Source organism: Cololabis saira, chromosome 14 (genome assembly GCF_033807715.1).
Source record: "Cololabis saira isolate AMF1-May2022 chromosome 14, fColSai1.1, whole genome shotgun sequence".
Classification (NCBI taxonomy): domain Eukaryota; kingdom Metazoa; phylum Chordata; class Actinopteri; order Beloniformes; family Belonidae; genus Cololabis; species Cololabis saira.
Genome location: NC_084600.1, coordinates 36,265,130 through 36,292,437, shown reverse-complemented (window position 1 = coordinate 36,292,437; position 27,308 = coordinate 36,265,130). Strand labels below are relative to the sequence as shown.

The 27,308-nt window shown below is 41.7% G+C and overlaps 1 protein-coding gene across 1 annotated transcript; it reads left to right on the top strand.

The window, feature by feature from the left end:
• Positions 1-3,435: 3,435 nt before the first annotated feature.
• Positions 3,436-26,225, top strand: fgfr4 (fibroblast growth factor receptor 4). The gene is made up of 21 exons (XM_061740565.1): positions 3,436-4,123; positions 6,193-6,392; positions 10,141-10,328; positions 10,416-10,566; positions 11,356-11,406; positions 12,090-12,359; positions 13,237-13,326; positions 13,440-13,606; positions 13,703-13,826; positions 15,920-16,110; positions 16,232-16,370; positions 17,457-17,650; positions 17,763-17,908; positions 18,211-18,332; positions 18,429-18,539; positions 19,740-19,930; positions 21,443-21,565; positions 22,052-22,122; positions 22,244-22,381; positions 24,071-24,176; positions 25,144-26,225. The coding sequence occupies exons 2-21, from the start codon at positions 6,329-6,331 to the stop codon at positions 25,318-25,320; spliced, it is 2,814 nt and encodes a 937-aa protein (XP_061596549.1). The 5' UTR covers positions 3,436-4,123; positions 6,193-6,328; the 3' UTR covers positions 25,321-26,225.
• The last annotated feature ends 1,083 nt before the right edge of the window (positions 26,226-27,308 follow it).

The window sequence follows — 27,308 nt, the reverse complement described above, 5'->3', positions numbered from 1 at the left end:
TTCGTTTACACGAAAACGGAGCTCAAAGTCACCAAAAACGATCATTTCTGAAAACTCCGGCCAAAGTGGAGATTTTCAAAAACTCCGTTTTCACGTTTGCGTCTAAACAGAGGAAAACGGAGATTTAGGCTTCAGAACGTCACATTATGCAACAGAAACGTCACCAGCGTCATGTGTGCGACCTGTGTTTATAATTAGTTTGGCCACCGTCAATATTTTCTTGTATTTTACCTGTTTTATATTCTAAAGTCACACTTAAAAGTAACTCCACTTCTCTGTCACTCCAAACGCAAGACTCTCGTTCCGTCTTGGAAGCCTGAATTATGGTCCCGCGTTAAATCGACGCAGAGCCTACGGCTTAGGGTACGCTGCGATGCGCGCCGTACGGTGTGCGTCGCGGTGTACCCTACGCCGTAAGCTCTGCGTTGGTGTAACGCGGAACCATAAATCAGCCTTAACTGGAAGTTACACGTGTCATTTGTTGATGTTTTTTCCAGGATTCTGATTGGCTGGCATGACGTTAACAGCCTATTTATGCGGATTCATGTAAACGAAGAGATTTTGAAAACGATCTCGTGTAAACGATGGAATTTTTCAAAACGTAGAGGGGGAAATATCCGTTTTTGTAAATACCTGGCTATGTGTAAACGGGGCTTTAGTATCAGTATTTGGCAAATGTTTGGACACTAAATAAATAATCCCCCCAGAAAAACAGCCCAGAGTGTGTCAAGGGGCTTAATTGCAGGAATGTAGTATGCATGTGAAGTACTTGAGGTGCCAACAATTCCACCTCTATCTCATTAACATGACAACAAGGTGCAATAACATCAACACTGTCGTCCCCGCCCCAAAACACAGGTATCTAATAATCTAGCTCTTCAAACACACACAATTGTTGATTGTTTACTAATCCCAATCCAACTTGGAATTAATAATTTGTGGAATCTGATCTCCTTTGCCTTGTGGTTACAGACAAACACCGCTGTGACGCAAACGAGAGCCGGCCCAGCGGTCGACTCCAGCGCCGGCTGGCATTAGCACAGCTCTTATCTGCTTTATGACTTCCACTTGGACTCGTTTATTTGTGTACTTTGACTTTCGCTGTAAAGCTCTGTCTGACCTGGAGTGGCACTGGGAGGTGTCAAAGGTCAAATCTGGAATTCATTTCAGCACATAAACTTCAGCTCACCACACTCATACTTGGGGCCGCTCGAGGAGTTTGACCTGCAAATAAAAGCAAACGGAGTGTGCACCTTCTTCGCCCCGTCTTGTGATCTATCTGGAGCTTTTGCTTTGAATCTGACAGAGTGTTCACATGGGCACGGCTTATAGTTCCGCGTTTCCGTGAGGTAGCTGGCAGCTGACTTGGCTAACGCAGGTATCATCACTGTGGTTGAATGTGGGGTGGGACATTTGCAGATAGTTATTGCCCCCTCGCTCCCTTGGATTTCCAGTATTGCCTCACAATAAAAAATGTCCAGAGGATGGTAAAACAATAATCCAAAACAATTTCTCAGAGGAGGAAATTACTTTAGTGGTGGGGTTTGACTCTGGTGAGAATTTATTTGACCACAGTTCAGATAGTTGCCAACCAGAAGTTGCGACAAATATAAAAAATGAAGTGCTCTTTTGGCGATACTTGGTTCTTCTTAACATTTTGAAATAATGCATGATCAAAAGTACATCACCACCTGAGAGCCACGATCATCTGTGATTGAAGTGAGCACGGCGGTCCACTGAAAAACAAAAGAGATCGATATGCTGCCACAGAATCCTCAATTACTCTGATTTCAGGTTTCCACCAAATTCCAGCCTCCGGCTCACACTCAGAATCTCAAATCATCCCAAAGGAAAAGTGCTGGATAGGTTTGAGCAGATCAATGGATTGTCATCTCGTCACAAAACCTTCACAGACGTCGGTCCTGTATGCACATGTCTCCAAAGCGTTGCCATCAAGTTAAAACCATATTGCCAAAAACATACAAAAAAGTAAAACAGCTTATGACATTATGTGATGTTGCTATTCCATGTATGACATACATGCAGAGTTTACATGAAAAGATCAAATGGCAGGTAATCTTGCTCCTAGTAAAGCTTTGGACTTCTATCCTTTTATCGCCTCAACAATCAAATATGTTCCTACTTACAGTAGTGAAAGCTCCACCAGTGGCCAAATGAGCTAAATCAATAAACTTGGCCAAATCTAGCTGAACAAACTACAAAATGCCAGAGTTGGAAGCTTTAACTTTTTAGTTTAGCCATTTGTTGCAAAAGTGAGATAAGGACAGAGATATATTGTTGTTTCCAATTTAGTAAACTTGCCTGCCCCAACTTCAAAATCCAAAGTTTTCTGCATAAGCAAAGTAAACGATCAGCTAATTTTACTGTTTATAACAATTCCCTATTATTTTATTCATCCATTTTGTCAAACATATAGCTCTGTTTGCTTTGTATCTGTTTGCATGTGCTAAAAGAAGTAAGTGAGCTATAAGCCTTGCAGTAGCAGTACCCATCCTTGGAAAGGTCCATGTTCCAACTTCCAATTTAGCTTGGACGTGAAGTCTTTCCAAGTTCCAAGTTCCGACTTCCGACTTAGATAGAATAAACCACCCCATATGAAAAGAGACTGGGACGTATGTGAGAGAAAGGAAAAGTTAATGAGTGAGCAAGTGTGTCTCTGATGTTATGTTCTCCTTTTATTAGGCTACTATCAGGTGTTTTCTTCCTGCTCCTTTGTGTCCGGATGCAAACACAGATGATTTTTTCTGCCAAATTAAAATATAGCCTATTGGTCATTCACAACTATCTCATGGCATTCTTTTTTTTATTTTTTTTTTAATATAGTTTAATTTCAGGGAGAACTTCAAGCAACCTTTCGACAAGAGCAGAGACTTTGAGGCTCGGTGTTAGACTGATAAAAAACAGGATTTATCTTGGTTCTCTGCTGCAGCTAATGGGATTACCCAGTCTTGTTCTTTCACTGATGCAATTAAAACATGGAGGCGATTCGCGCGCAGGCAATTCACTCACAAAAGCTACTTAATTGAATACGTCCTCCGAGCAATTAACGCGCAATAAATTATCTGACTTCGTCGTAAAGTATGTGGACTCGGTTTATGCTGTTAATTCTCTGGGACATTAACAAATAAACTGAGAGTGTTGTTTTTAAGTTGACACTCTGATTGCAAGAAGTTTTCTCGGGCAGCTGCGGATTTCTTGTGCGCGCCGCGGTGAGGAGGGAGAAGCATGAGGGGCTTGTGTGGCAGCTATAGAGGGGTGTGTGTGTGTGTGTGTGTGTGTGTGTGTGTGTGTGTGTGTGTGTGGATTGGGACAGAGAGAGGGGGGTGTGGGTGTACCCCTCCCCTCTTTGCCCCCCTGAGCTCTCCTCCTCCCGCTCCCCCGGCAGATCTCAGACCATTGTTGTTGTGACTGCCATCCGGAGAGCAACGCCGCGCTTGTATTGGCTCTGGAGCACTAGGGACGCAGTCGCTCGCCCCTCTCACTCTCTTTACAGGCTGAGAGGAAACACACACTGAGAAGGCTGAGCTGAAGCAGCACAGCTCAAATCTAACCGGGAAAAACTCACTCAGCAGTAGTGGAGCGCGAGTAAAAGCGCTGCGTAAAAGACGCACGCATCCAGTTACTCGAGACCGGCGTGACTGAAGAGAGGGACTCTGAACCCGGGACGTGTTTTTCTCACCACAACTGATCTTTTTTCTTTTAACACTTCATGAGCAAAAGAGAACATATTTATACAACTTTTTCTACGATTCAACGAATTCAGTCCCCTCTTCGGCTTGTTTTTTTTCCTCTCCATGGATTTTGCGTTCTGAGCGCTCGGCCGCGCCGGACTTTGCCCCCGGGGATCTCGGCTCCTTCCCCCGGTCACCAGGAGCGCCCGGCAGCTGTCGTTCAGGGTTCTGGGGCTGCGTTTGATGGATTTATAACCTCGATGTCGATTTCAGTCGGATAAAAAAAAAGCTGAAACCTTCTCAAAGACAGTTTTTTTGGAGGGGAAGGACAGAACAGATTCCAAATGAGGATTTCAATATTCCCTCGTTTGGAGCGGGAGAAGGAGTGATTTGCTGCCGGTCATCTTCTTAAAGACAGACTGGGAGGAAAGGTGGGTGAAAATAGACTGGAGCAGCTGGTCAGTCATGGAGAAGCATATTTTGTAAACTATGCATGCCGAAGTGATGGTTAGATTACCAAAATATTGCAGTATAAGAAAAAAAAAATCTAATTTTCTATATATTTTCTATATTTTCGTTTATTTGAAATGCTCTCTACAAAAAATAACAAACAAAAAATGCCGTGTCCCTTAAAACATTGCATCAGAAATGCTCTCTTTCCAATGAATGACTGTACTCATGTGCATTGTCAACCATTTCATTTAAATCACATTTTGTCGTTCCGGTGAGCAGATTTTGAGACATAAACGTGTGTTTATTGTGCAGTCAGAGACAAACAAGTCACTTTTCAGACATTGAACCTTCTACATGAACCATTTGTCAAGAGAAAAAGAAAAAAAAGATCGTGTCATTCAAAGCGGAGTTTGAACTTTGTCAGCTATTTTCAGAATTTTCTTAAAAGGCGCATTAAGAACAAGAGGGACCGATAAAGAGTGTTATGTGGTGCAGTCTGGTGAAAGATTGGGATTTAAAAGTCGTATTGCTTTGTGCTTTAAGTAGATCTCTGATGTTTGATATCCCATTGAACAGATCGAGTGCATTGACTGACGGCAGCGCCGCACACGTGCGAACACTGTACATTATTGTGACATAAATAGAAAGCGCGTTCCCTCGTTTTTTTGGCAGCTCTCTGCTTCACCGCAACGTCCCAGGCCAGGGCAGCCCGAGACTAAAATAAAACGTTTATTAAGGGTGAACTGCGTGACAAAAAAGTCCCAGTGACGCCTTTTCCCCTTGGTTTTTCGAGCTAAGAGGTAGAATAGAGTGGAAGTGTTTTGGCTCCGGCTGGACGCAGCGGAGCGCAGCAGCCACGCAGCGTGCCAGCGGAATTAACAGCAGCAGGAGAAAAAAAAAAAAAAAAAAAAAAGTTTTCCAGTCCTTAATTGAGAGAGAATACGTTTCATTCAAGCTTGTTCTTTAAGAGGTATGCTCTGTGTGTGTGTGTTTGGGGGGGTTACACCGCGCAAGGGTCTGGCGCCTGTGCTCAGTTGGCGCAGCGTGGAACAGAAACATCACTATATTCCTTTAGCTCTCTTACACTGTCACCGTTTACAGTCTGCCTGCAGAATGAGTCTCAGGCCACATTTGTGCACGCAGACCTCAACCCCCTTGCGCATGCCTTTCAACTGAAAATGAGTTCAAACACGCTGGTATTAAAGCTGAAACATTTGTAATTAAATAATCAGCACAGCTAACGCAGCCTGTAATTTGAACAAACAAGTCGTTCTGCTGCCAAAAAGCCATAAACAGATCCTTAATCTCTGCTCCGGGCTCTGGGTTGTGTAAAACTGAACATTATCAGTGAATTAATTTGCTTTTGTCCTTTTTTTCCCCAAGAGTCCACCGCAGTTATTATAGGCGGCCGTTCAATATACTTATTAAAAATCAGCAATTCGACTAAATAATAATTATAATTATAGTTTGCATCAAAGTTTAATTTTTTTCCAAAATTTGTATGAAGTGATTTTTGATTTCAATTCAAATCCGACCAGGGAGAGGATGCTTTATTCGGCTCACAGTGCGTTCTCAGTTTCCGCCAGTCTCTTATTTCGCTGTTTTTGTTTCTGTGTTTATCTGAAAACCCCATCAAGCCGCCGGTCGAACCTGACTCTGCTCCTTCAGATCCTGTAGCTTCCTGGCAGGTTTCAAGTGTTTTCCTAGTAAGGACCCATTATCCCGGGACAGTCTGAGCGCCATCCATTGACAAACAACAGGCAGTAACAGCCCTGCTCCTTATTCATGACGCAGGAGAGCCTGCACAATGTAAGGCAGATGAGGGGGACAGTTAGCAGGACATCTGTTTAAGAATACAGCTGCACAGTCAAGACAGGCTCTGTGTGTCGCTATTTGGCTGAGCAATTGTTTGTGTTTTTTCACGTCTGGTTTAAAACTGAACAGAAAAGTTTGGATCTTTAGTTATACCCCTGCCAGATCCCCTTCAAGAATCAGGTTTCCGATCCTCTGATAACCGCCTGCCTTGTGTTTGTTTGCCTTTTTGCAGGATCCAGATTTGGGAGAGTTTCTGGGTTCCTGAATTTGCCAATGCCAGGGACGGGAGTCTGAGGTCCCACTCCAGGCTCCCAACCTCTAAATTTGCTGTTCAATCATAAAACACACACACAAGACGTATCTAGAAGATGGCCAGGATCTGTGTATTCTGTGTTTTCCTGATCTGTTTGGTGGACCGGGTGAGAACTAGAGGTAAGACTTGTTTTGTGCTGTAAAAGTTCTGAATCATTGAAACTACTGTCACATCTGTGGCTCACACTTCACAAGCTTTCCTCCTGACTTTATATCTTATCTGCTTTTTGCATGAAAGTTTGATCAGAGTGTTTGGTTGGAGGTTTGGTTTGAATATGCTCAGCCTGTGGGATTCTTCCTCTGTCATTGTCAGTATGTTGTGGTTTCGAAAGCGTTTCAAAAATTCTGTACTTGAAAATGTTTTTCTTTTTTTTCTCGACCAGTGAACTTTCCATTCTTGGAAAGGTGAACTGGCCACGGGCTATGAGGGGAACGAAGGCAAAAAAAACAAAATATGATGATAGGCAACGGTGAAGGTTTGGACGCGGTAGTGCAGTCGGAAGCTCCCTGTGAGTCCGCTACCGTGAAGGGCGCTACCTGATCCGTCCGAGGCCCCGGGGCTCGGAAGTGTAAATCTGCCTGGCTGCGTGCCAGCTCTAGAGGGCGGGGAGGGGGAGGCGGGGGCTTCATAAACCAGCACTCCAGTTATAAGCCATTCACTGTACGTGTACAATTCCATCACAGTGTTTCCATTGAGCTGAGTTGTAATCCGTCCGACACAAACAGCATCTTTCAAAAACAAACCCCGTGTGTTGACACTCGCATGTCTTCCACACGGAAAAGCTTTTAGGTCAGATTGAAAAGACTTTAGGATAACAATTTTTGTTGGGATGTGGGTAGATTGAGGTGAAACCAAACAGATGTTTGAGATCACAGGAAGTGGTCTCTTTTACAGAGGGGTCATTGAAACGAACCAGGGCTTGTCGTTCGGACGACAGCATGAAACATAGATGAGACACTGTTCTGGGATTGAGCTGATATCTGCTTACTGCACACACAATTGATCTCTATCAGAGCTTGAACCCGTTCAGGTAAAGGCAGTCGTGGTGTTGGTTTGGGTTTTGAGCTGCAGTTTAATGATCCACGCTCTTATTTGGCTTAGAATCAGGCAGCTTATTGTAACCTTCACACTGCCAAATAAACTGAATCTCAACAACTTTCAACTTATTTGAATACATAAACTTTATCTCTGAATGCTAAGAAAGCTCAAAAAATGTAATGTACTTCTAAATCTTTTGCATTATGTTAGTCGCTGATTTTTATAACAGTATTTGCAGTTATGTTGCCCAGCAACTCCCGCTTGGCCTTCAGCTCATCAAACACAAGCGTTATCACAGAGGAAAGGGAAATAAGCTTTTAGCAGGTCAAGTTCATTGCTACAATACAGCGCTACCGTGCACATATCTACAAACCTCCACAGTCGGCTTGCTGCGCAGCTGCAGACTGAGGCCACGTTTACAGATAGCCGGGTATTTACAAAAACGGATATTTCCCCCTCTACGTTTTGAAAAATTCCACCGTTTACACAAGATCGTTTTCAAAATCTTTTCATTTACACAAACCCGCATAAATGAGCAGCCAAACCTACAGGGGGCAGTGTAACGAGAAGCATAAAGTCATGCTAGCCAATCAGAATCCTGGAAAAAAACGTCAACAAATGACACGTGTGAAGCCTGATTTATGGTTCCGCGTTAAATCGACATAAATCAGCCTTGACTGCCAGTTACTTCCAAGACGGAACGAGAGTCTTTCATTTGGAGTGACGGAGAAGTGGAGTATTTTAAGTGTGACTTTAGAACATAAAACCGGTAAAATACAAGAAAATATTGACGGTGGCCAAATAAATTGTAAACACAGGTGGCACTCATGACGCTGGTGACGTTTCTGTCTCATAATGTGACGTTCTGAAGCCTAAATCTCCGTTTCCCTCCGTTTACAAGCAAACGTGAAAACGGAGTTTTTGAAAATCTCCACTTTGGCCGGAGTTTTCAGAAATGATCATTTTTGGTGACTTTGAGCTCCGTTTTCGTGTAAACGAACGGCCAAAACGCATGAAAACGCCACAGTTTTTGCTCCGTGTAAACGGGGCCTGACTTCATACAAAGTGATTCATTTCATTCATTTCTCATAAGCGTTCATTAACAGGACTGGGTGATTCTAAATCGGCGGAACAACTGAGCAGATAGAGCAGACGGTGCATATCAGTGGGCCATTCTGCTGTAGGTTCCCGTGTCGGGGCATGAAAGCGGCTTCATTGTCCCGTCCGATGGCTCCGCTGCCAGCAAACCGGTCGGTTGGCTGACTGGCCGGGTTGCACCAGCTGAGCGGTTTGTTTGTGTTGTGTTTTGTGTTGTGTTTGCCCCCTCGCCTCTGGGTGACAATTCACACTCCGTCGCAAGTTCAACTCCGGGGCACCGTCTCCATCCCTGCAAGTTCATTAGCAGGTTTGGAGAGTGTGTGCGGTTTGTCTCTGTGATTTACAGCACTTTTCTAGGTTGGCTCCTTTAGGTAAAAAAGGGACGTGTTGTCAGGATTTCTAGCTATTTATATTTTGGACTCAGACTAGTAAACAGGCAATATGTGTCCCTCTTAAAAGTAGCCACCAACATGTTCCTTTTAATTTGTTTTCTTTCATTTGACCAATTGCCACGTCTGATTTTCCACTAACAGGGGTTGTAAGCGTGTATTTGTTCCTGAAAGCATTACCTGCTTGCACTCTGGGTGATTAGAGAAAAAGGCACCACTCCAGTCGGACTGGGGAACAGATTGCCTTTTCACTAAGTGCTCGCAGGAAGCAATCAGACAGAAAATTGCCCTGGAAAATTGCTCGTTCAGTTAGCGGTGAGCAAGGTCCGAGCCAGGTTGCACATATGCTCTGACAAGTTGGTGCACAAACACATAAACGGGTGAGTGACCCACTGAATGGATGGCACTGTGGATGATGGTGACACCATAGTAGCCGGGTTATCAGGGCACTCTATCACCAGATCCTGGTGGCATTAGATGTCAGTGATTGTTTTGGAACATGGTGTGCTTCTGTTGCCAGATCTTTCATTGGTAAACTGAAACCACCAGCACTCGTATGGACAATTTTTGCCTTGTTCACTTTGGTTTATTTGAGACTCTGGTGGTTTGTAACCGTTAATTCACACTATAGACTAGGGCTGGGCGATTTTGGACAAAAATAAAATCCCGATTTTTTTCTCTGAAAACCCGATTTTCGATTTCGATTTCTATTTTTTTGGTAAAACTACAAAAGACAATGGAATAAATTGTTTCAAATATTTTATCTTTATTTTTAAAGAAAAATAGCAAACAAATTTCCCCATTGGGAATGAAGTGCAATTGAAAGATACTGTAAATCCTCCTTGAGTTTAGTAAAGTGACAACATTTACAATTTTCTTGACCAAACAAAGATGACTAGACGAGCTCTGTCTGTAATGCAGCCAGCTGCAAAAAAGGAAAATCGATTTTCCGATTTTCCTTTTTTTAACATCGTCTTGATTAATAAATCCGATTTAGATTTAAAATCGATTAATCGCACAGCCCCTGTGATAGACTGGTGACCTGTCCAGGGTGTAACCCCTGCCTCTCACCTGAAAATGAGCTGGGATAGGCTCCAGCAGACCCCCGTGACCCTGCAAAGGATAAAGCGGGTATAGATAATGGATGGATGGATGGATAATCGCACAGCCCTACTATAGACTAAATTATTATGTTAAAAATCTGCACCACGAAACCTAAAAATCAAACAAACAAAGATGCAAACAGCGCTTTATTGAGCACGCGCTTATTTCATAGCAGGAGGATGAATCTCAAAATAAGTGAAATACTTCATCACAATCAAATTTTTTCTTTTCTCTCCAGATCTTCGAGCGTCCAGGCCTCTGACCGTGCCAGGTTACCCAGAAAACACCACGGGGGTGGTAGGTGGTCAGGTGCAGCTGACGTGTAAAGTCCACAGGCCAGCATTTACCAAGGTGCAGTGGCTGAAGAGAGACATCAGTGTCCCGGGATGGAGCCAGGGTGGAACGCCTCGCATCAAGGCCCTGACGGTGAGAACTGATGTGCAAAACCTCAGAAACACTGCCAAGTAATTGATAGTATTCCGTGTTGTTAAAGTAATCTCTTTTTTTATGCAGCCACTGGAGAGCAGTGGGTCCAAAGTGAAAGTTCTCCATTTGTCCAACGTTACTATGGAGGATGCAGGAGAATACATCTGCATGGCTGAGAGCATCCACGCAGGACAGACGGTTCAGACCATGCAGTCAGCGTGGCTGGACGTCCTCCCTGGTACGGCACATTTATGGGCAGAAATATGTGCCACTAGAAACTGAATTTGAATCATTTATATTTGAATTTGAATTGCTCAACTTTAATAATTGCATTAAAAAACGGAATCTGAATCACATAATTTGAATTTGTATTGTTTAATTTGAATCATTGCATTGAAAAACTGAATCTACATTCAGTTCTCACAATTCAAATTCAGTTCTTGCAATTCAATTTCAATTTTACTGTGCGAGACATCCGGGTCTTCCGGAGGAAGAGCAATCGAGTGCAGATACAAAGTGCAGACATTTTTCTACAAAACGGCAAGATATAAATCTACACTTTTTACACAGAATGGAGAAAACACAATAGGTTTCGAAATATGTAGCTCCCATTGGTTGTTTATATCGTTGAAAGAAAATAGAGGTTATAGTAGGGTACGTGAAAATGAGTTCTTTGTATCTGCACTCGATTGCTCTTCCTCCGGAAGACCCAGATGTCTGGCACAGTAAAATTGAAATTTTATTGCAAGAACTGAATTTTAATTGTGAGAACTGAATGTAGATTCAGTTTTTCAATGCAATGATTCAAATTAAACAATACAAATTCAAATTATGTGATTCAGATTCAGTTTTCTAATGCAATTATTCAAGTTGAGCAATTCAAATTCAAATATAAATTATTCTAATTCAGTTTCTAGTGGCACATATTTCCGCCCATACACATTGATCATAATGTCACTGAGCAATAGTTTACTAGCTCTGAGCCCTGTGTTGCACTCTTCTAAATCACAACCTTTTCTTTCCACAGGTACCATTATTTCCAAAACGGTGGAGTTAACTGCTGCCGAAATCCCCCCAGGTGACTTTATATTTTAGTTAATGTTCAGAATATCAAGATCAACCACAAAAAAAGATTGAGATTGAGCGTGTTTGTCTAAGTCTCATCCATCTGGGTGTCAGTGATGTAAAACACTAGCTCGGGCTAGCTAGTGTTGGTGTGATGTGGATCTGTGTGGCCTGATAAACAGCTGCCTGTTCACTCACTTAGGTCTCCAGTGAACCTTCACCACCCCTCAGATTTACTCTCCTTCCACTGTCACATTGCAACATGTTCATTAGCTTCAGACGGTCTTCTTCCGTGTTTCTTTTCTCCCCCTGGTTGCTGGAAGAAGCCAGAAAAAGGGAGGGAGTTTGCGGTGTTAGCTATATCGCTCTCAGACTCACAATAATCCACGGAGGAACAATAAGATGAAGGGGAGGGCTTGAGTGGAGGAGGGCCGGGTCATTAAGGCCTTTTGGTCTCCATGGTAATTTCATTGTGCTTGCACTTATGTGGGGATGGGAGATAAAGGGGTTCGTGAGGTGAAGGTCATAGTTGAGGGAATAACTATTAGATTTGAGAGGCCTGTCGGTGATTTGTGATTTGTGGTGGTGTTTGTAAAACAACAAAAGAAACACAAAAGAAAACCTCAAAGTGAAAAAATATTCACAGAAAAGTGAGGCCACATTTCATGGCGCTAACTCCGTGTTTGGTTTCAGCAGAGGTTTTTGAGGACCTGAGTGAAGACACCACGGAGCACCTCCTGTTGGAGCCCGGGAACGTCCTGAAGCTGCGGTGCGACATGAACACGCGGCTCAGCGTGGCGGTGAACTGGTACAAGGACGGCGTCAGACTTCTGCCCACACCCCGCATCCAAACGCGCAGCGTCTTTATGGAGATCACGGGCGTGACGTACGAAGATTCAGGCGTTTATGTTTGCGTGGTCCGAGGGAGCAAAGATCCTGTGAGGAACTTCACCATCACTGTGGCAGGTAAGAGATAACGATAAGTCCTCGTGCTGTAAGAGCTGCGTTTTAACTTTAATGGTCGTCAGGGCTAGGGATGGGCGGTATGGAGTAAAAAATTTATCACGATAATTTCTGGCATTTATCCCGATAACGATTAAAAAATACCAATTCAACTCCACCTTTGTAACTATAAATCTATCACCACATTCAGTCTTTGGAGCCCCCAAAACACTGCTCTAAAAGAATACTAAATACTACTAAACTACACCAATTAAATTTAAATAATAAAAACCAATTAAATGAGTTACACCTGTACTGCAAAACTGGAATGAATCAGATCCGCCATGTTTGTTACACAAACACGTATCAACGGGAATTTATCTCTTTCTTTCTTTCTTTCTTTCTTTCTTTCTTTCTTTCTTTCTTTCTTTCTTTCTTTCTTTCTTTCTTTCTTTCTTTCTTTCTTTCTTTCTTTCTTTCTTTCTTTCTTTCTTTCTTTCTTTCAGGCTCATTTCTTTCTTTCTGGCTCATTTCCTTCCTTCCTTCCTTCCTTCCTTCCTTCCTTCCTTCCTTCCTTCCTTCCTTCCTTCCTTCCTTCCTTCCTTCCTTCCTTCCTTCCTTCCTTCCTTCCTTCCTTCCTTCCTTCCTTCCTTCCTTCCTTCCTTCCTTCACGTACGTTGTGCGTGGATTTAACGCAGAACCATAAATCAGCTTTACACAAAAACGTCATTAACGGGAATTTATCGTTTTTACCGCGAGATGACAAATTCTTACTGTGGGGAATTTTTTTGACGGTTTATCGTGAACGGTAAAATATCACCCATTCCTAGTCAGGGCTCACTTTGTTAACATATTACGGACTGAGGGAGCTTAATGTTGTTTTTATGTCTCCTTTTACCAGATACATTAGGGTCTGGGGATGATGACGAAGACAATGGCTTGGAGGACTCGTCAGCTGAGATTGAAAATGATCACGTTTACTTCTCCAGAGGTGTGTACTTTCTTTGTTTTTTGTAGCAGAGAAATTGATGCCACTTACTGTAAACCATGTTTTTCAAGAGCTCTGGCAAAAAGGATTCACCAGTTATTCTTTTGTCTCCGCAGGTCCTTACTGGACGCACACGCAGCGGATGGAGAAGAAGCTTTATGCCGTCCCTGCAGGCAACACGGTGAAGTTCCGCTGCCCCGCGACGGGCAGCCCGATGCCGAGCATCCGCTGGCTCAAAAACGGACGCGAATTTCGAGGGGAGCACCGTATTGGTGGAATCAAGGTCAGGATGGTTGACCTTTGTGATCGCCCGAACTCTTCAGGAGTTGTTTTTCTTTTTCTTCTGTATTTATGTTTTGCTTTTTTGCTTTTTTTCCAGCTAAGACACCAGCACTGGAGTCTGGTGATGGAGAGTGTCGTGCCCTCAGACAGAGGAAACTACACCTGTGTGGTGGAGAATAAATACGGCTCTATCACTCACAGCTACGTTCTCGACGTACTGGGTAAGAAATACATTGGTCTTCTTTATATTTGTTGATTTTGATGCCGCAAAATCAAACAAATTAGCAAACAACAGCTAGACACTAGGGCTGGGGATCGATTCAAATGTCAAGAATCGATTCGATTCCGATTCTTGAGATTCAGAATCGATTATCATGATTTGATTCGATTCCGATATTGATTTGGGTTAGTGTTAGCAGCTAATGATGCTGTAAGGACCAATCAGCTCCCAGAATGCTGATAGAACTGCTCTCAGAAACATAATGGGGCAGAATTACCAAACAGATCCAGGGAGGAAACAGAGACGGATGAAATCAGTTTTAATTTTTCCACATTCCTTTTTAATTTGTTCAATTTTCGGTCTATTTTGGTTTTTAATTTTTGAGAATTAGTTTTTTTTTTAGCATTTTTTGCAAATGTAACTCCAAGACAGTGTATAAAGTAATGAAATATAGACAATTTATGCAATTATAACCTAACACTTTAATGTTTTCATACCTTTAAACATATTTAAAAGGCAAAAACATGGCACCAGTTAATCTCGTGTCCAACAAAACATTCCTTTTTTGGGGATAAACAAAAAAGTAAGTAAAAGTTGTAATGTAATGATGAAAAAAAACAACACATAAATAAATAAAAGAAAAAAAAAAGAAAAAAAAAATCAATCTTTAGACATATGAATCGATTTTTAGGAATTAATATGAGAATCGATTTAGAATTGAGAAATCGATTTTTTCAACACAGGCCTACTAAACACCTCTTTAGCAATTAGTTGTTTAATTAACATCAATAGTGACATGACTTTCTCTGTGCTGTTCTCTGTAAAGTATCTGTCCAGTACTTCTGGCAGCAACAGTCAGCGCTCATAACATTCTTTGTAAAAAAGCATCATGACTTGAAAGAGAAGCGTCCGGTCCCGGCTGGATAACTGGGGTGGGGTGAACAGAAAGTTAAGGGGTTATCTGGCATTGGCCGTGACGGGCAGGACTTGGACGCTCACGCGTCCAAACCATTTTTCTACCTGATTTGTGACAAGATATTGAGCAGGGCTGCGGTTTGTTTGTTCGTTTGTTTGTTTCCATCCCCGCTGATTGGGGGAGAAGACTAACGAGACAACTAACGAGATCAGAGGGCGAGGGCGAGCGCAGATCAAAGAGACCCGTGGAGGAGAGGCATGCTAATGGAACCAATTTTCATCCCAAAACGACATTTTTTGTTCTTGTGCCAGAACGGAAACACGTTAAAGCACACAATGACAGTCGCTGGCTATTTTAAGATCTTTTATTCTGCAAATATCTTTATTGACTGACTTGTAAATCGTTCAATATCTGGATATTTTTCGCTGCTGTTCGCTCTAATTCATGGACTTGTGCACAACCCTTTACAACCAGGTAGGGCTGGGCGGTATGGACCAAGTCATATCTCGATATTTTCTAGCTGAATGGCGATACTCGATATATATCGATATTTTTTTTGTGACATAATTGGGGTTTCCCCCAAAGCATTATAGCATAGCATCTCTGTTAGCTTCATTTTTTTCTGAGGCAAACCCTTAAAAAAACAGTCAGTTTTAATACAAAGCCTCGTGCCAAATGTCACACAGGTACATTTATTAACAGAGGTGTGCACAATATCAAAATGTATAAAACAAATGAAATATAATGTATATGCCTGCATATATAGAATAAAAATGCTTTTTGAATAAAACAAAACAAATATCCCTTTCCTGCATAACAATTACATTAAAATACACTGTGCAATTAATACAATGTAGACAGTAACAGGCAGACTTTTCCACTGAGGTTGACAGTTGTGCAAATAACAAAACATTTGTGCAAATCTCAAATAAAACATTCAAGTCAATTTGTCACAAAATAAGCTATATCAAAATCATAAAAAAATAAAAAAAGCTATATCGATATAAACGATATTGTCTCGTACCATATCTCGTTTGAAAATATATCGGTATATATTAAAATCTCGATATATCGCCCAGCCCTACAACCAGGCTCTGAAAATCAGTTTAGTCTTCATGCCCTCAGTTTTCTGAGCTTTAATGTTCTGTTTTTCTTGCTCTTTTCCCCTGCCGATACAGAGCGCTCCCCCCACAGACCCATCCTGCAGGCCGGTCTGCCGGCCAACACCACCGCAGTGGTGGGAAGCGACGTCCAGTTCCAGTGCAAGGTCTACAGCGACGCCCAGCCTCACGTCCAGTGGCTCAAGCACATCGAGAACAACGGCAGCCGCTACGGTCCCAACGGGTTTCCGTACGTCAAGGTCCTCAAGGTGGGTTAAAACCTGAGCAGGCGTAGGATAAGGACGTGTGATATTAGCTCTCTATGTAAGGCAATCACACCATTTTTTTGTCAATTTACATCTTCCTTTTTGCCTTTTTGGTGTGATGCAGACCGGGAGCCTGAACATGTCGGACGTGGAGGTTCTCTACCTGTCCAACGTCACCATGGAGGATGCAGGAGAGTACACTTGTCTGGCGGGAAATTCCATCGGCTTTGCCCATCAGTCTGCCTGGCTCACTGTGCTTTCAGGTAACAAACACCACCACGCTGCTTCATGACAACATGAGAAAGCCAATTCCCTAGGAGACCATGTATTTGCTCGTTTATAATTTTCTGTTGGGTTTCTACGACAGCAGGAGCAATATGCTTGTTATTATTACCGTCTACGTCTCCTGCTGTTAGCTCCTTTAAAGCCTCCCAAAAGGCCCCCATCAAATCATTGGTCAAAAAAGACAGCGAGCCAACATCTCTTCTTTCTCTTCTACGGCCTGTGTAACCAGTACTCGAGTTGTAAAAAAAAAATCAGGGGGGATGGTGGATTTTATCATATGGGGACAGATAATTTGTGCTGATTACAAATAATATAATATATTACAAATAATAGCACTGACCAAAACACCTGCAGAAATACTGCAGGAATGACATAGCAGCAGTTAAATGCAGCCTTCTGTAAGCTTTAAATATCCACTGGGCTTACATCAAATACATCAAAACACAACAATAAAAAACAGTTTTCTGAACTTATCAATATGATTCTGTCCTTCACAGGATAAGTAAAATGGATCACTGCAAAAACTCAAAATCTTAACAAGAATATTTGTCTTATTTCTAGTTAAAATGTCTCATTTTAGTAGAAAAATCTCATTACACTTAAAACAAGACTAATCACTGGAAAAAACAACCATTTTCACCTGTTTCAAGTATTTTCACTTAAAATAAGTAGAACAATATGCTTGTAATAAGAAGATAAATCCCACTGGCAGTGAAAATTTACTTGAAACAGGTGAAAATTGTCAAATAAGTTATTTTTCTGGTGATATTTTTCTGGTGATGACTCTAAATGTTAAAATAGCAGTAAAACCACATTCATTGATGAAAAGACATAAGGGATGGAAAGGAGGATGGCAGTTTTACAGGGGGGATGATTTGGACCGTTTTTATTTCAGGGGGGATGCCATCCCCCCTCACCCCCCCTCAACTCCAGTACTGTGTGTAACATACAAAATGTGTATATTATATACTTTAGAAAACACTATCTTATATTAGGACACTGTTTTTTCATTTTTTTCACCACCTTTGGATTTAATGTACCTATAAATTCCTATATTCCTGCAGAGGAAGAAGCAGCTGAAGTTGTGGACGCCATGGAAACCAAGTACACCGACATCATCATTTATGCCTGTGGATTCCTGGCGTTGGTCATGGCCATCATCATCGTGGTGCTGTGCCGCATGCAGGTCCACCCCAGGAGAGAGCCGTTCGACGCACTCCCGGTTCAGAAGCTTTCTAAATTCCCTCTCCGCAGACAGGTATAAACCTTTAGCGGTCGGCAGAGGCATGAACTTGCGCTACACGTGTCACAGAAACTTTCCGTGCGTTCCTAAAGGTTTCTGATTAAAATGTTCTCATGTCTTCCTTCAGTACTCCGTGGAGTCCAACTCCTCAGGGAAGTCCAGCGCCTCTCTGATGAGGGTGGCTCGCCTCTCGTCCAGCTGCTCTCCCATGCTGGCCGGAGTAGTGGAGTTTGAGTTACCTTACGACCCAGACTGGGAGTTCCCAAGAGAGAAGTAAGTCCTCCGCAATGTCGGACTTACTTCTGTATTTGAAATGCTGATAAAAGACACTTCACGATGTTTAAGCCCATGCACTTCACATTTTGAGAGCGTCTCAGTTTGGTGCAGCTGTTGGCATCCAGACTCATTAAAGATTGTAGCTCCTGAATTATGTGGAGACCTAAAAATAAAAAGCCTGCAGCCCATTTTTAGGCTCTATCCACCCTATAGTTTAAGAAACCAGAGGTTCAAATTATGGATTTGTACAGTTTTCATTTGGAAATACTTATTTTGGTTTGCTGTTTTTCTCTCTCTAGTCTAACACTGGGCAAACCTTTAGGAGAAGGCTGCTTCGGTCAGGTGGTTAGAGCGGACGCCTACGGCATCAACAAGGACTCTTCAGAGCAGGCCACCACTGTCGCTGTAAAAATGCTCAAAGGTAAGGGACGCGCAGATGGAGGAAAACACTTTCACGTTAGTTTCTCTCCGACGATCAAGACGGCATGTTTTTTAACTCTTTATGTTTTTCTCTCAGATGATGCTACGGACAAAGATCTGGCAGACCTCATCTCTGAGATGGAGCTAATGAAGGTGATGGACAAACACAAAAACATCATCAACTTGCTGGGAGTCTGCACGCAGGACGGTGAGCATCAGCTAACGCAATTTAGCCACCATTTATTTTTTTTTGTCACTTTGTCTTTATTGGATTTTCAGGTTATTACAACTGCACATTTTTACCATATTACAAAAAATATCTGTATATTCACCGTGCAACGAACAAATAAAAATAAAAAGTAGAAAAACATGAACATAAACTTGTGGGTTAGCACATTAATAATATATCCAAAAAAAGAAAAGAGAAAGAAAAAAAAGAGGTCCGCATCCTTATGCTTTCTCTAGATAAAATGTCCACTTTTGCACATCTCTTCTCAAATAGCCCTTCCCTCAAACCCAGGATATGGGTCAGTCTTTCCATCGTCCATATTTCTTTCGTAATATCCAGCCACTGTTTTAGAGTATTCAGGTTTATACAGACTTCTAGTGATGGTTTTCCTAGTAGCTGTAAGGAGTGTCTTAACCAACCAGCGATCCTCTGCCTGCACCACCGTTGCAATGTGACACAAGTAGGGCTGTGCGATTAATCGATTTTAAATCTAAATCGGATTTATTAATCAAGACGATGTTAAAAAAAGGAAAATCGGAAAATCGATTTTCCTTTTTTGCAGCTGGCTGCATTACAGACAGAGCTCGTCTAGTCATCTTTGTTTGGTCAAGAAAATTGTAAATGTTGTCACTTTACTAAACTCAAGGAGGATTTACAGTATCTTTCAATTGCACTTCATTCCCAATAGGGAAATTTGTTTGCTATTTTTCTTTAAAAATAAAGATAAAATATCTGAAACAATTTATTCCATTGTCTTTTGTAGTTTTACCCAAAAAATCGAAATCGAAATCGAAAATCGGGTTTTCAGAGAAAAAAAATCGGGATTTTATTTTTGTCCAAAATCGCCCAGCCCTAGACACAAGTATAAGACAGTACATGTACATGGAATCTCATACCCAAGCATTTTTGTCAAAACTAAATGTACATCTTTCCAGAAAAATGTCACTTTTTCCGCAAAAAAATATGTGCATGGTGTGCATTTAAAGTACCACATTGTCTCCAACAAGGAGAAGATGTTGACGATTTTTTACTTATAAAATACCGAATTAAATTTTTCCAATTAAACTAATTGAAATGGTGACTAAAAAAAAATTTAGTCACCATTTCAATGAGAGTCGTGAAAGATGTTGAGGCCGTGGTAACAGTCGTCCTTCATCCAGGCTGTGTTTCTCCCCACAGGTCCTCTCTACGTGCTGGTGGAGTACGCTTCCAAGGGCAGTCTGAGGGAGTACCTGCGGGCCAGGAGACCTCCGGGCATGGATTACACCTTTGATGTGACCAAGGTGCCTGAGGAGCAGCTCACCTTCAAAGACCTCCTGTCCTGTGCCTACCAGGTGGCCCGAGGGATGGAATACCTGGCCTCTAAAAGGGTGCGTTCACTTGAAAGAGACTAAATAACATCTCTTCAGATCTGAGTTGCTGTAAATCTCTCCGCGAGCAGTTCATGGTTGCGAAACGGGGAAAAATCGGAAATCGGAAAGGGAGTTTTGTTTGATCTCATCTTTGTGACTTCATCATGCATTTTGGGAAACTCGTCAAGGAGTTTAACTTCTTTTAGGGCTAAAATCTCAGAGGTTATTTGACTTACACTAAAAGACCCGACCACAAAATGCGTTCAGTGTTTCCCGGTTCCTTGATTTAGATGGTCTGGTGTTTTGAAAATATCACTTTGGATCCACAAGGATGTTTACACATCACATGTCACTGGAGCATATCTGTATCCTCACGCAGGAAATACATGACATGAAAGGCCGAGAGTAGAAACATTTGCGGACATCTGAGCTGCATAAACCTTAAAGAGGCCGTAATGGCTGAACGGGAGGGCTGGAGCTCCTTCCTATAATCACATTTGGGCACTTCAGATTGATTTATCTCTTCCAGCATCTCGGTGGCAGCACCAGCTGTTCTTGACCTTTTTCCCTTCCCTTTCTTCCACTTGCTTTCCTCATTCTTTTCTCCGACCCCCAACCCGGGGTTTCAATTCCTTTCATTTTCCCAGCATGCAATCTGTTTGTGTGTGTCTTATAAACACATCCCTTTGTCTGCCAGCCGCCGTCTCGGAGAAGAGCATTCCAGAGCAGCGAGTTGCTGCAGCGTCAACCCTGTTTACTCTCTTCCATCCATCTGTCCGTCCCTTCCCTCGCAGGGCTTTGTCCTTTTTAGCGCTCCCATAAATCTGTTAGCAAACAAGCAGCAAGAGCCATCGTCTAGCATCGGGTTTCTGGCTCTACTGCCTCCTAAGAATGCCGGAGCCTTAAACTAACCCTCCATTATGGGGAGACCCGCAAACCAAGAATGGTTCATTTTGCACGTTCCCTCAAATCCCACATCTATTTCGAATGAAAACCAAAATAAACTTAATGACATGCATTCAATGTGGGCAAACAGTGCTTTCTTTTTTCCTCCCAATGGGTTAGTATTTTCTTAAAACTCCAGGATTCCTATATAAAGCCATTTTTTATTTTTGTGGAATTCACTTAAATGACGCGCTGTTGATTTTAGACTTCTGAGTCTTTTCATTTTTTTTTATTTTTTACCTCTACACTGCTTTTTCCCCTCTCTTTCTTTTTTTGTCTTGGTTTATTCAAATCGCAGTCAGAAAACACGTAAAAAAACAGGAAAATGTATAGAAGTAAAAGAACCTTTCATCAACATGTAGAAATTAAGTTTAGTTGTTTTTTTTGTTAAGCTTGGACTTTACAGCAATGAAATAAATACTTCTCTCAAAGAAAAATAACAACCCAAATATAAAAGAAGCGAGAGCGAGAAGGAAAGCTTTTAATCAGTTATCATGGACTTGGAGCGTTTAAGCTTCATGTTAATCCTCTAATCTGCAGACTCTGAAACTCATGTTTGCTTTTTGCTTTTTTCTCTTTCTTCAGTGCATCCACAGGGATCTGGCAGCCAGGAACGTTCTGGTGACGGAGGACAATGTGATGAAGATTGCAGACTTTGGCCTGGCCAGAGGTGTCCACCAGATTGACTACTACAAGAAAACCACCAACGTGAGTGACAATTTTTCTAGCCGCACATTTTCAGGAATTCGCTGAAGGAGCTTTCCAGTTTTCATCCACGATCAAACACGTACATGTCGTAGTATGTTTGATATAATTGCATATTTCTGAAATGATTGTTTGCTCTACACTAGTTAATGTTATTCAGATGCTCAATAGTATCCCCGTGTTACTCCTTAAGGATTAAAGGGGTTTAAGGAACAGAAGTGATTGCTTTAAAAAAAGATAAGTGTTGCTTCAAAACCACATCTGCCCCTCGGCCGCTGTGCTCCTTTATTACTCCTCAAGACAGATGTCTGATGTTTGTCTTTGATTGGCAGCAGGCTTAATGGGACTTAATTAAATTGGGAAGGAGAAGTGGGGGGTGATCATGAGGGAGAAATGAGAGGGCAATAAGAGAGAGTGGGAATTTTGTTAATACTAAGGAGAAATAGACAGAAACTACATGACGCTCCAATATGTCATGTTGCCCTGCAGGGACGGCTGCCGGTGAAGTGGATGGCACCAGAAGCTTTGTTTGACAGAGTCTACACACACCAGAGCGACGTGTAAGTTCAACGTCTAATGAACTCCCTAAAAAAGCATTTTTACACTCAGAGGTTAAGCAAATGAAAACCCCTTCAAATATGAGCTATTAACATCTTTCCTCTCCTTCCGTCTCATCTTCAGGTGGTCGTTTGGTGTCTTGATGTGGGAGATTTTCACGTTGGGGGGTTCGCCGTACCCTGGTATCCCCGTTGAAGAGCTCTTCAAGCTGCTGAAGGAGGGACACCGCATGGATAAACCCTCCAACTGCACACATGAACTGTAAGGAGAAGCGTAGTCCCGGGTCTTCTTTGTTGTGTTTCACATGCCGCCATGTTCTCAAATCAGGGGTGTCAAATGTGCGGCCCGTGGGTCAAATGCGGCTCGAGAGAGATTTTCATGCGATCCCCGAGAAGTTTCCAATGCAAAAATCCAAAATGTTAATTTACTAAAAAGGAAGGCATAAATAATTGCCATGAATCGCGTCATACCCGATAATATATTTCTTCTACAAATCCATCGTTATTCCACAAAGAGAGCAGTTTTCTACATTTTTTTAGTTTTCTAGAATGCATTTGCCGATTTTATTTCTTTGTAGACGGTCGTTTATTTTTATTAACTGACTACTATTATATATTTTCGCAGGAAAAATATCACTGCTAAAAAAGATGATAGAAGATATTTATTCAGAGAATTTCAGTTTTGAATACGAGGATAGTGACAAAGTAAAACAGTTAAAAAAGAAGTGCTGACTTTTTCGGCACACTGGCGTAAATATCCGCGCCAATTTTTAAAAATAAATACACTTAATTGTACTGGAAAAATCTCTAAATCACAAAGAAACACTCTCGGACGTAATAAGAAAGATTTTGCTTTTAATTAAATTTCCTATAAAAAAGCGAAATGTAAAAAAAACATACTTGTTTCTGTTTATCTTTGTAAAATGATAGTAAAAGTATCTTACATGATTTGAAAAAAAATTCGAAATTTCAAGAAAAGATCCTAAAGAAATATATTTTACATAATTAGAGTGTAATCAAAGTGCATATTTCCTTTAAAATTTACTAAACTGATATTGGATTAGATAACAATAGTAAAGAAAAAGAATTAGAAAAAAATAATTTCGCACCGTTTTTGTTGTTTTGAGCGTGCGGCCCGCGAGAAAAAAATTGGTCAAATCCGGCCCGCCAAGCAAAATGAGTTTGACACCCCTGTCTCAAATGGTTAAATGTCTGGACTGCAGGCAGGTCGGTTGAAAATCCGGCCTCTTCTAAGATAAAACTATGCTTTTGTAATGACTGCCATGTGTGGCTTAGCATGGTCTTGCTGAATTATGCAAAGCTTTCCTTTAAGAAGAAGTATTTGTTGATATATATCAGAAATAAGTTTATTGCCAAGTCGTTTAACACACAAGGAATTTGTTGTGGTGATTGGTGAAATACAAAAGAACAAATAATATTATTAAAAGAGAAAATGTACAACATAAAACCTGCATATACAGTTCAGCGTTGATGTTTCCTTTCCACATGTGCAGGCTGTTCATCCGTTAGACACTAACCAACGCCCACAACCACCATCAGGGGAACAGGCTTTTCACATTAATAGCGATAACAAGCCAGATGAGCCCTCCCCTCTTTAATCCAGGTGGTTGTGGTTTAAAAAAAAACAAAATCACATTTGTATTTGTCTGACCACAGGACAGCTTTCTACTTTCCCTCAGTGGATTTAAATGACCTATTTGCATTACAGCCTTTTCGTTGTATGATATGTCAACATGCAGTTTTTCGGAGCTCATGCAGGGATTTTTTGTTACAGTATTGCAGCAATGCCTTGTCCCATTCGCACAGAGACTTCTTCATATTCTGATATTAGTTTTACTCTGAACTCTCAGTTTGTTTTTGTACGTAATTTCCGAAGCTGCTTGTTACGAATGGTTAAGAAATGATTTGTTTGTTTTGTTTTTCGCTGCAGTTACATGATGATGCGTGAATGCTGGCACGCAATCCCCACCCAGAGACCAACGTTCAAGCAGCTGGTGGAGGAGCTGGACAGGACGCTTCTGTCCATTTCTGATGAGGTGGGCTTCAGACAAAGACATAGGCATGCATACACACACACGCATACACACACACACTAGAACATGCATGATTTGAATGAGTAGAAAACTGTTTCCTAAGCTTGTTAAAGCAGCAGAAACAAAAGCAAGCGGCTGAGAATATGTGCCACAGACAACAGCAGCTCATCTTAAAGAGTTTTGTTTTACACTTAAACACAAACATTCGTTGGCTTAAACGCAGACCTAACAATAGCCAACTATGCAAACATCCGAAGCTGCTCACACATCTGTCTGTAATGACTCGGCAGCCAGAAAATCACGGAAGTAATTTAATTTGGATCTGCATCTCCGCCGGCGCAGACGTCATTAAAATGTTTGTCAATGAGAACCTGTTCTCAAACTTTTACTCAGTAAAATAAACATTTAAAGTCAATTTCAGTTGCAGGGGTTAAGTTGTGGAATAGCTTGCCAGATAATCTTAAACAAAGTAAAAACATCATACAGTTTAAAAATAGTTTAAAACCGACCATGATTGGTAAATACCAACAAGATTGAAGGATAAGATGCAAGAGAGAGAATTATGGAATTATGCAGGTAATATTTACTGATCTTTTTGTCCTTGTTTTAATCGGGACTATTTATTATTTATTTTTCCTTTTTTTCTTTTCTTACTGGTTCTTTGTTGTTACATATAATTTTTTTTTGTGTTTTGTGTTTGCTTCTTTTTTGGGTGGAAATGCTAGAAAGCATTTGTTATAGAAAGTGTAAATAATAATAATGTGAAGGTTAAAGGGTAGGCATTTATGAATGAGTGTACCATATTGAGCACATGATCGAAATAAATGAATAAATAAATAAAATAAAATAAATGAATAGATTAAAGAGCAGCAAGTTCAACTGGAAATTTCAAAGCATTTGAGAACAGTTTTCACTGCACATATGCAAATGTAATCTCACCAACATTACTCTGATTTCCTCTTTCCTTCAGTACTTGGACTTATCGACGCCTTTTGAGCAGTACTCCCCTTCATGTGAAGACACGTCCAGCTCTTGCACTTCTGACGACGACTCCGTTTTTACCCACGATGCCTTGTCCACTGACCCCTGCCTCCTGGGCTACCAGGACGTGCACTCTCGGATAGACATGAAGACGGTTCTCCGATAGAAACCCTACACGTGCACACACACACACAACACTGAGGCAGTTAAAACGCTGCGCTGGACTTATTGAGTACGACGCCTCCTTCGCTGGGCGTCAATTTGAAGATTTTACTCTCAATGAATCTCCACTGCAGCACCAGTCAAAGCCCTTAGATATAAGTAGGCATTTATACACATGCATACATGACAGATATGCACATGGAGCACTGAGGCCAGTGGGCTTCATTACAGATGTTTCAAGAGAAACATTTCAGCATTGGTCAGATTGGGCAAAGGAAAAGAGGACAAACCCCTCTGGACTATCACCTACGGCACCGTGCCTACGGACAGTTGTAACGTTGAAGGAAAAGCGGCACTAAACCCAACAGAAGAGACCCTGGTACTCGAAATGCTCGGAAGAGTTTTCTCTGATCAGCTCTTTTTCAGTAAATGCTGACGGACAAGGATCTCCTACCACAAACTTGGCCCAAACCAGGGCTCGAAACCTTGGTCCTAAAGACATTTTACACAAGATAAACAAAAGATTTATTTTGCTATGTTAAAAGGTAAGAAATTGATTGTTGGATATAAATCTCTCTATATAAGATTATTTTAGTTTTTGTTGCTTATTTAAAAAGAAAACAGTCTTAAATCTCAGGATTTCTCATGCTAAGAAGTTGCTGCGTCGGCAGCAAAGTGCCTGAACTGATGATTTCCTGTGAATATATTAGATTATTAAAGTATTGTATGTACATATCAACAACATAAAGAAGATGGTCTTTTATAAATTATTCTGAATGACACTAAAATGAAGGTATTGGATGCAAAAAGGAGAGGGGATGTTCATTTTAATCTCGATGTGCCAAACCAGCTGTGGTGGTCAAACTGTCTGCGTGTTCAGGTTTTTCTTTCCAAAATACAATTGGTTCATTGGTACAAAACAACAGCAGATGATGTTCCCAATTGGCTTGCATAGACATAGACATAGACTGGGCCTGTAAATGTGGCTTAAACTTGCAAAATCTTGGAATAAAACCATGTATTTGTAATTTTTTTACAAATACAGGGAAAGACATATAATCAAATACCACAAATAGCCCAGTTATTGTTTCCATTGTGGACAAAAACCACAAATGTTTTGGGATTTCTACATCATGTCTTAAGTAATGAAGTGAAAGGATTCGGAGGTGGACTCATTCACTCATTCACACGTGTAAGCAAATACATAAACGTTATGCGGCCATTCCTCTAACAACTGCTCCAACCCTTCGGTCTTTGCCCTCGTGAGAGCTTTGTCAGGGACAGGCTGTCTGCGGAGGGGACTCCTGCAGAAAGGGGGACAGACAGTCTAGCAGGAGGACTCTGTGGGGAGTTGGCCCAAGCCCACTGTCACTGCTGCAAGAGAGTAAAGGCAGGGGGGGGGTCTGCATGTGAAAGCCTGTGTGATTGATTTCAAATAGAGGAGGAGGGGGAGGGACCCCTCATTGTCTGGCTGTAACCCTTCACCCAGCTCAATCTGTTGGCGAGAGGTCCTCAGGTCCGCAGCCTGGCCGGACAATGAAGGCTTTGCAGGCTTAATGGGTGTGACTACAGACCAGAGGCAGTTTTTTCTTGGGAGGGAGGGGTGTGATGGTGTTGTGGGGTTAGCTCAGGCTTGTGTGCAAATGAAGAGACTCTTATTATGGTAATGTCTCCTCTTCTCTCCCAAACATCCCCTATCTTTATCCTCAAAGCCACCATGTTTTAAATTACAAATCTTAATTGAGATTGGTCGTCCTGCCACCGCCACCGGGACCAGCTGTACGCAGTTCCCCCGAGGGTTAAAAAAAAAGAGAAAAAAGCCAACTGAGCGTCAGTCTGCCTCCTGAATCTGACCGCGGCCAAGACAGTTCAAGTAAAAAACTCGGCTGAACGACCGCTGAACCTCTGCCAGTTGAGTGAATGAGGATCTTCATCTAAGAAACTGGTTTTTCTGACAGTTTCATTCCAAAATTCACCAAACGAGCCACCCCA

What these genes read in the sequence shown, in the direction of transcription:
- fgfr4 (XM_061740565.1), top strand. Translation starts at nt 6,329, where the DNA reads ATGGCCAGGATCTGTGTATTCTGTGTTTTCCTGATCTGTTTGGTGGAC. An exon ending in TCACGTTTACTTCTCCAGAG is followed by an intron (nt 13,327 to 13,439) that starts GTGTGTACTTTC and finishes TTGTCTCCGCAG; the next exon opens with GTCCTTACTGGACGCACACG. An exon ending in TACACACACCAGAGCGACGT is followed by an intron (nt 22,123 to 22,243) that starts GTAAGTTCAACG and finishes TCTCATCTTCAG; the next exon opens with GTGGTCGTTTGGTGTCTTGA.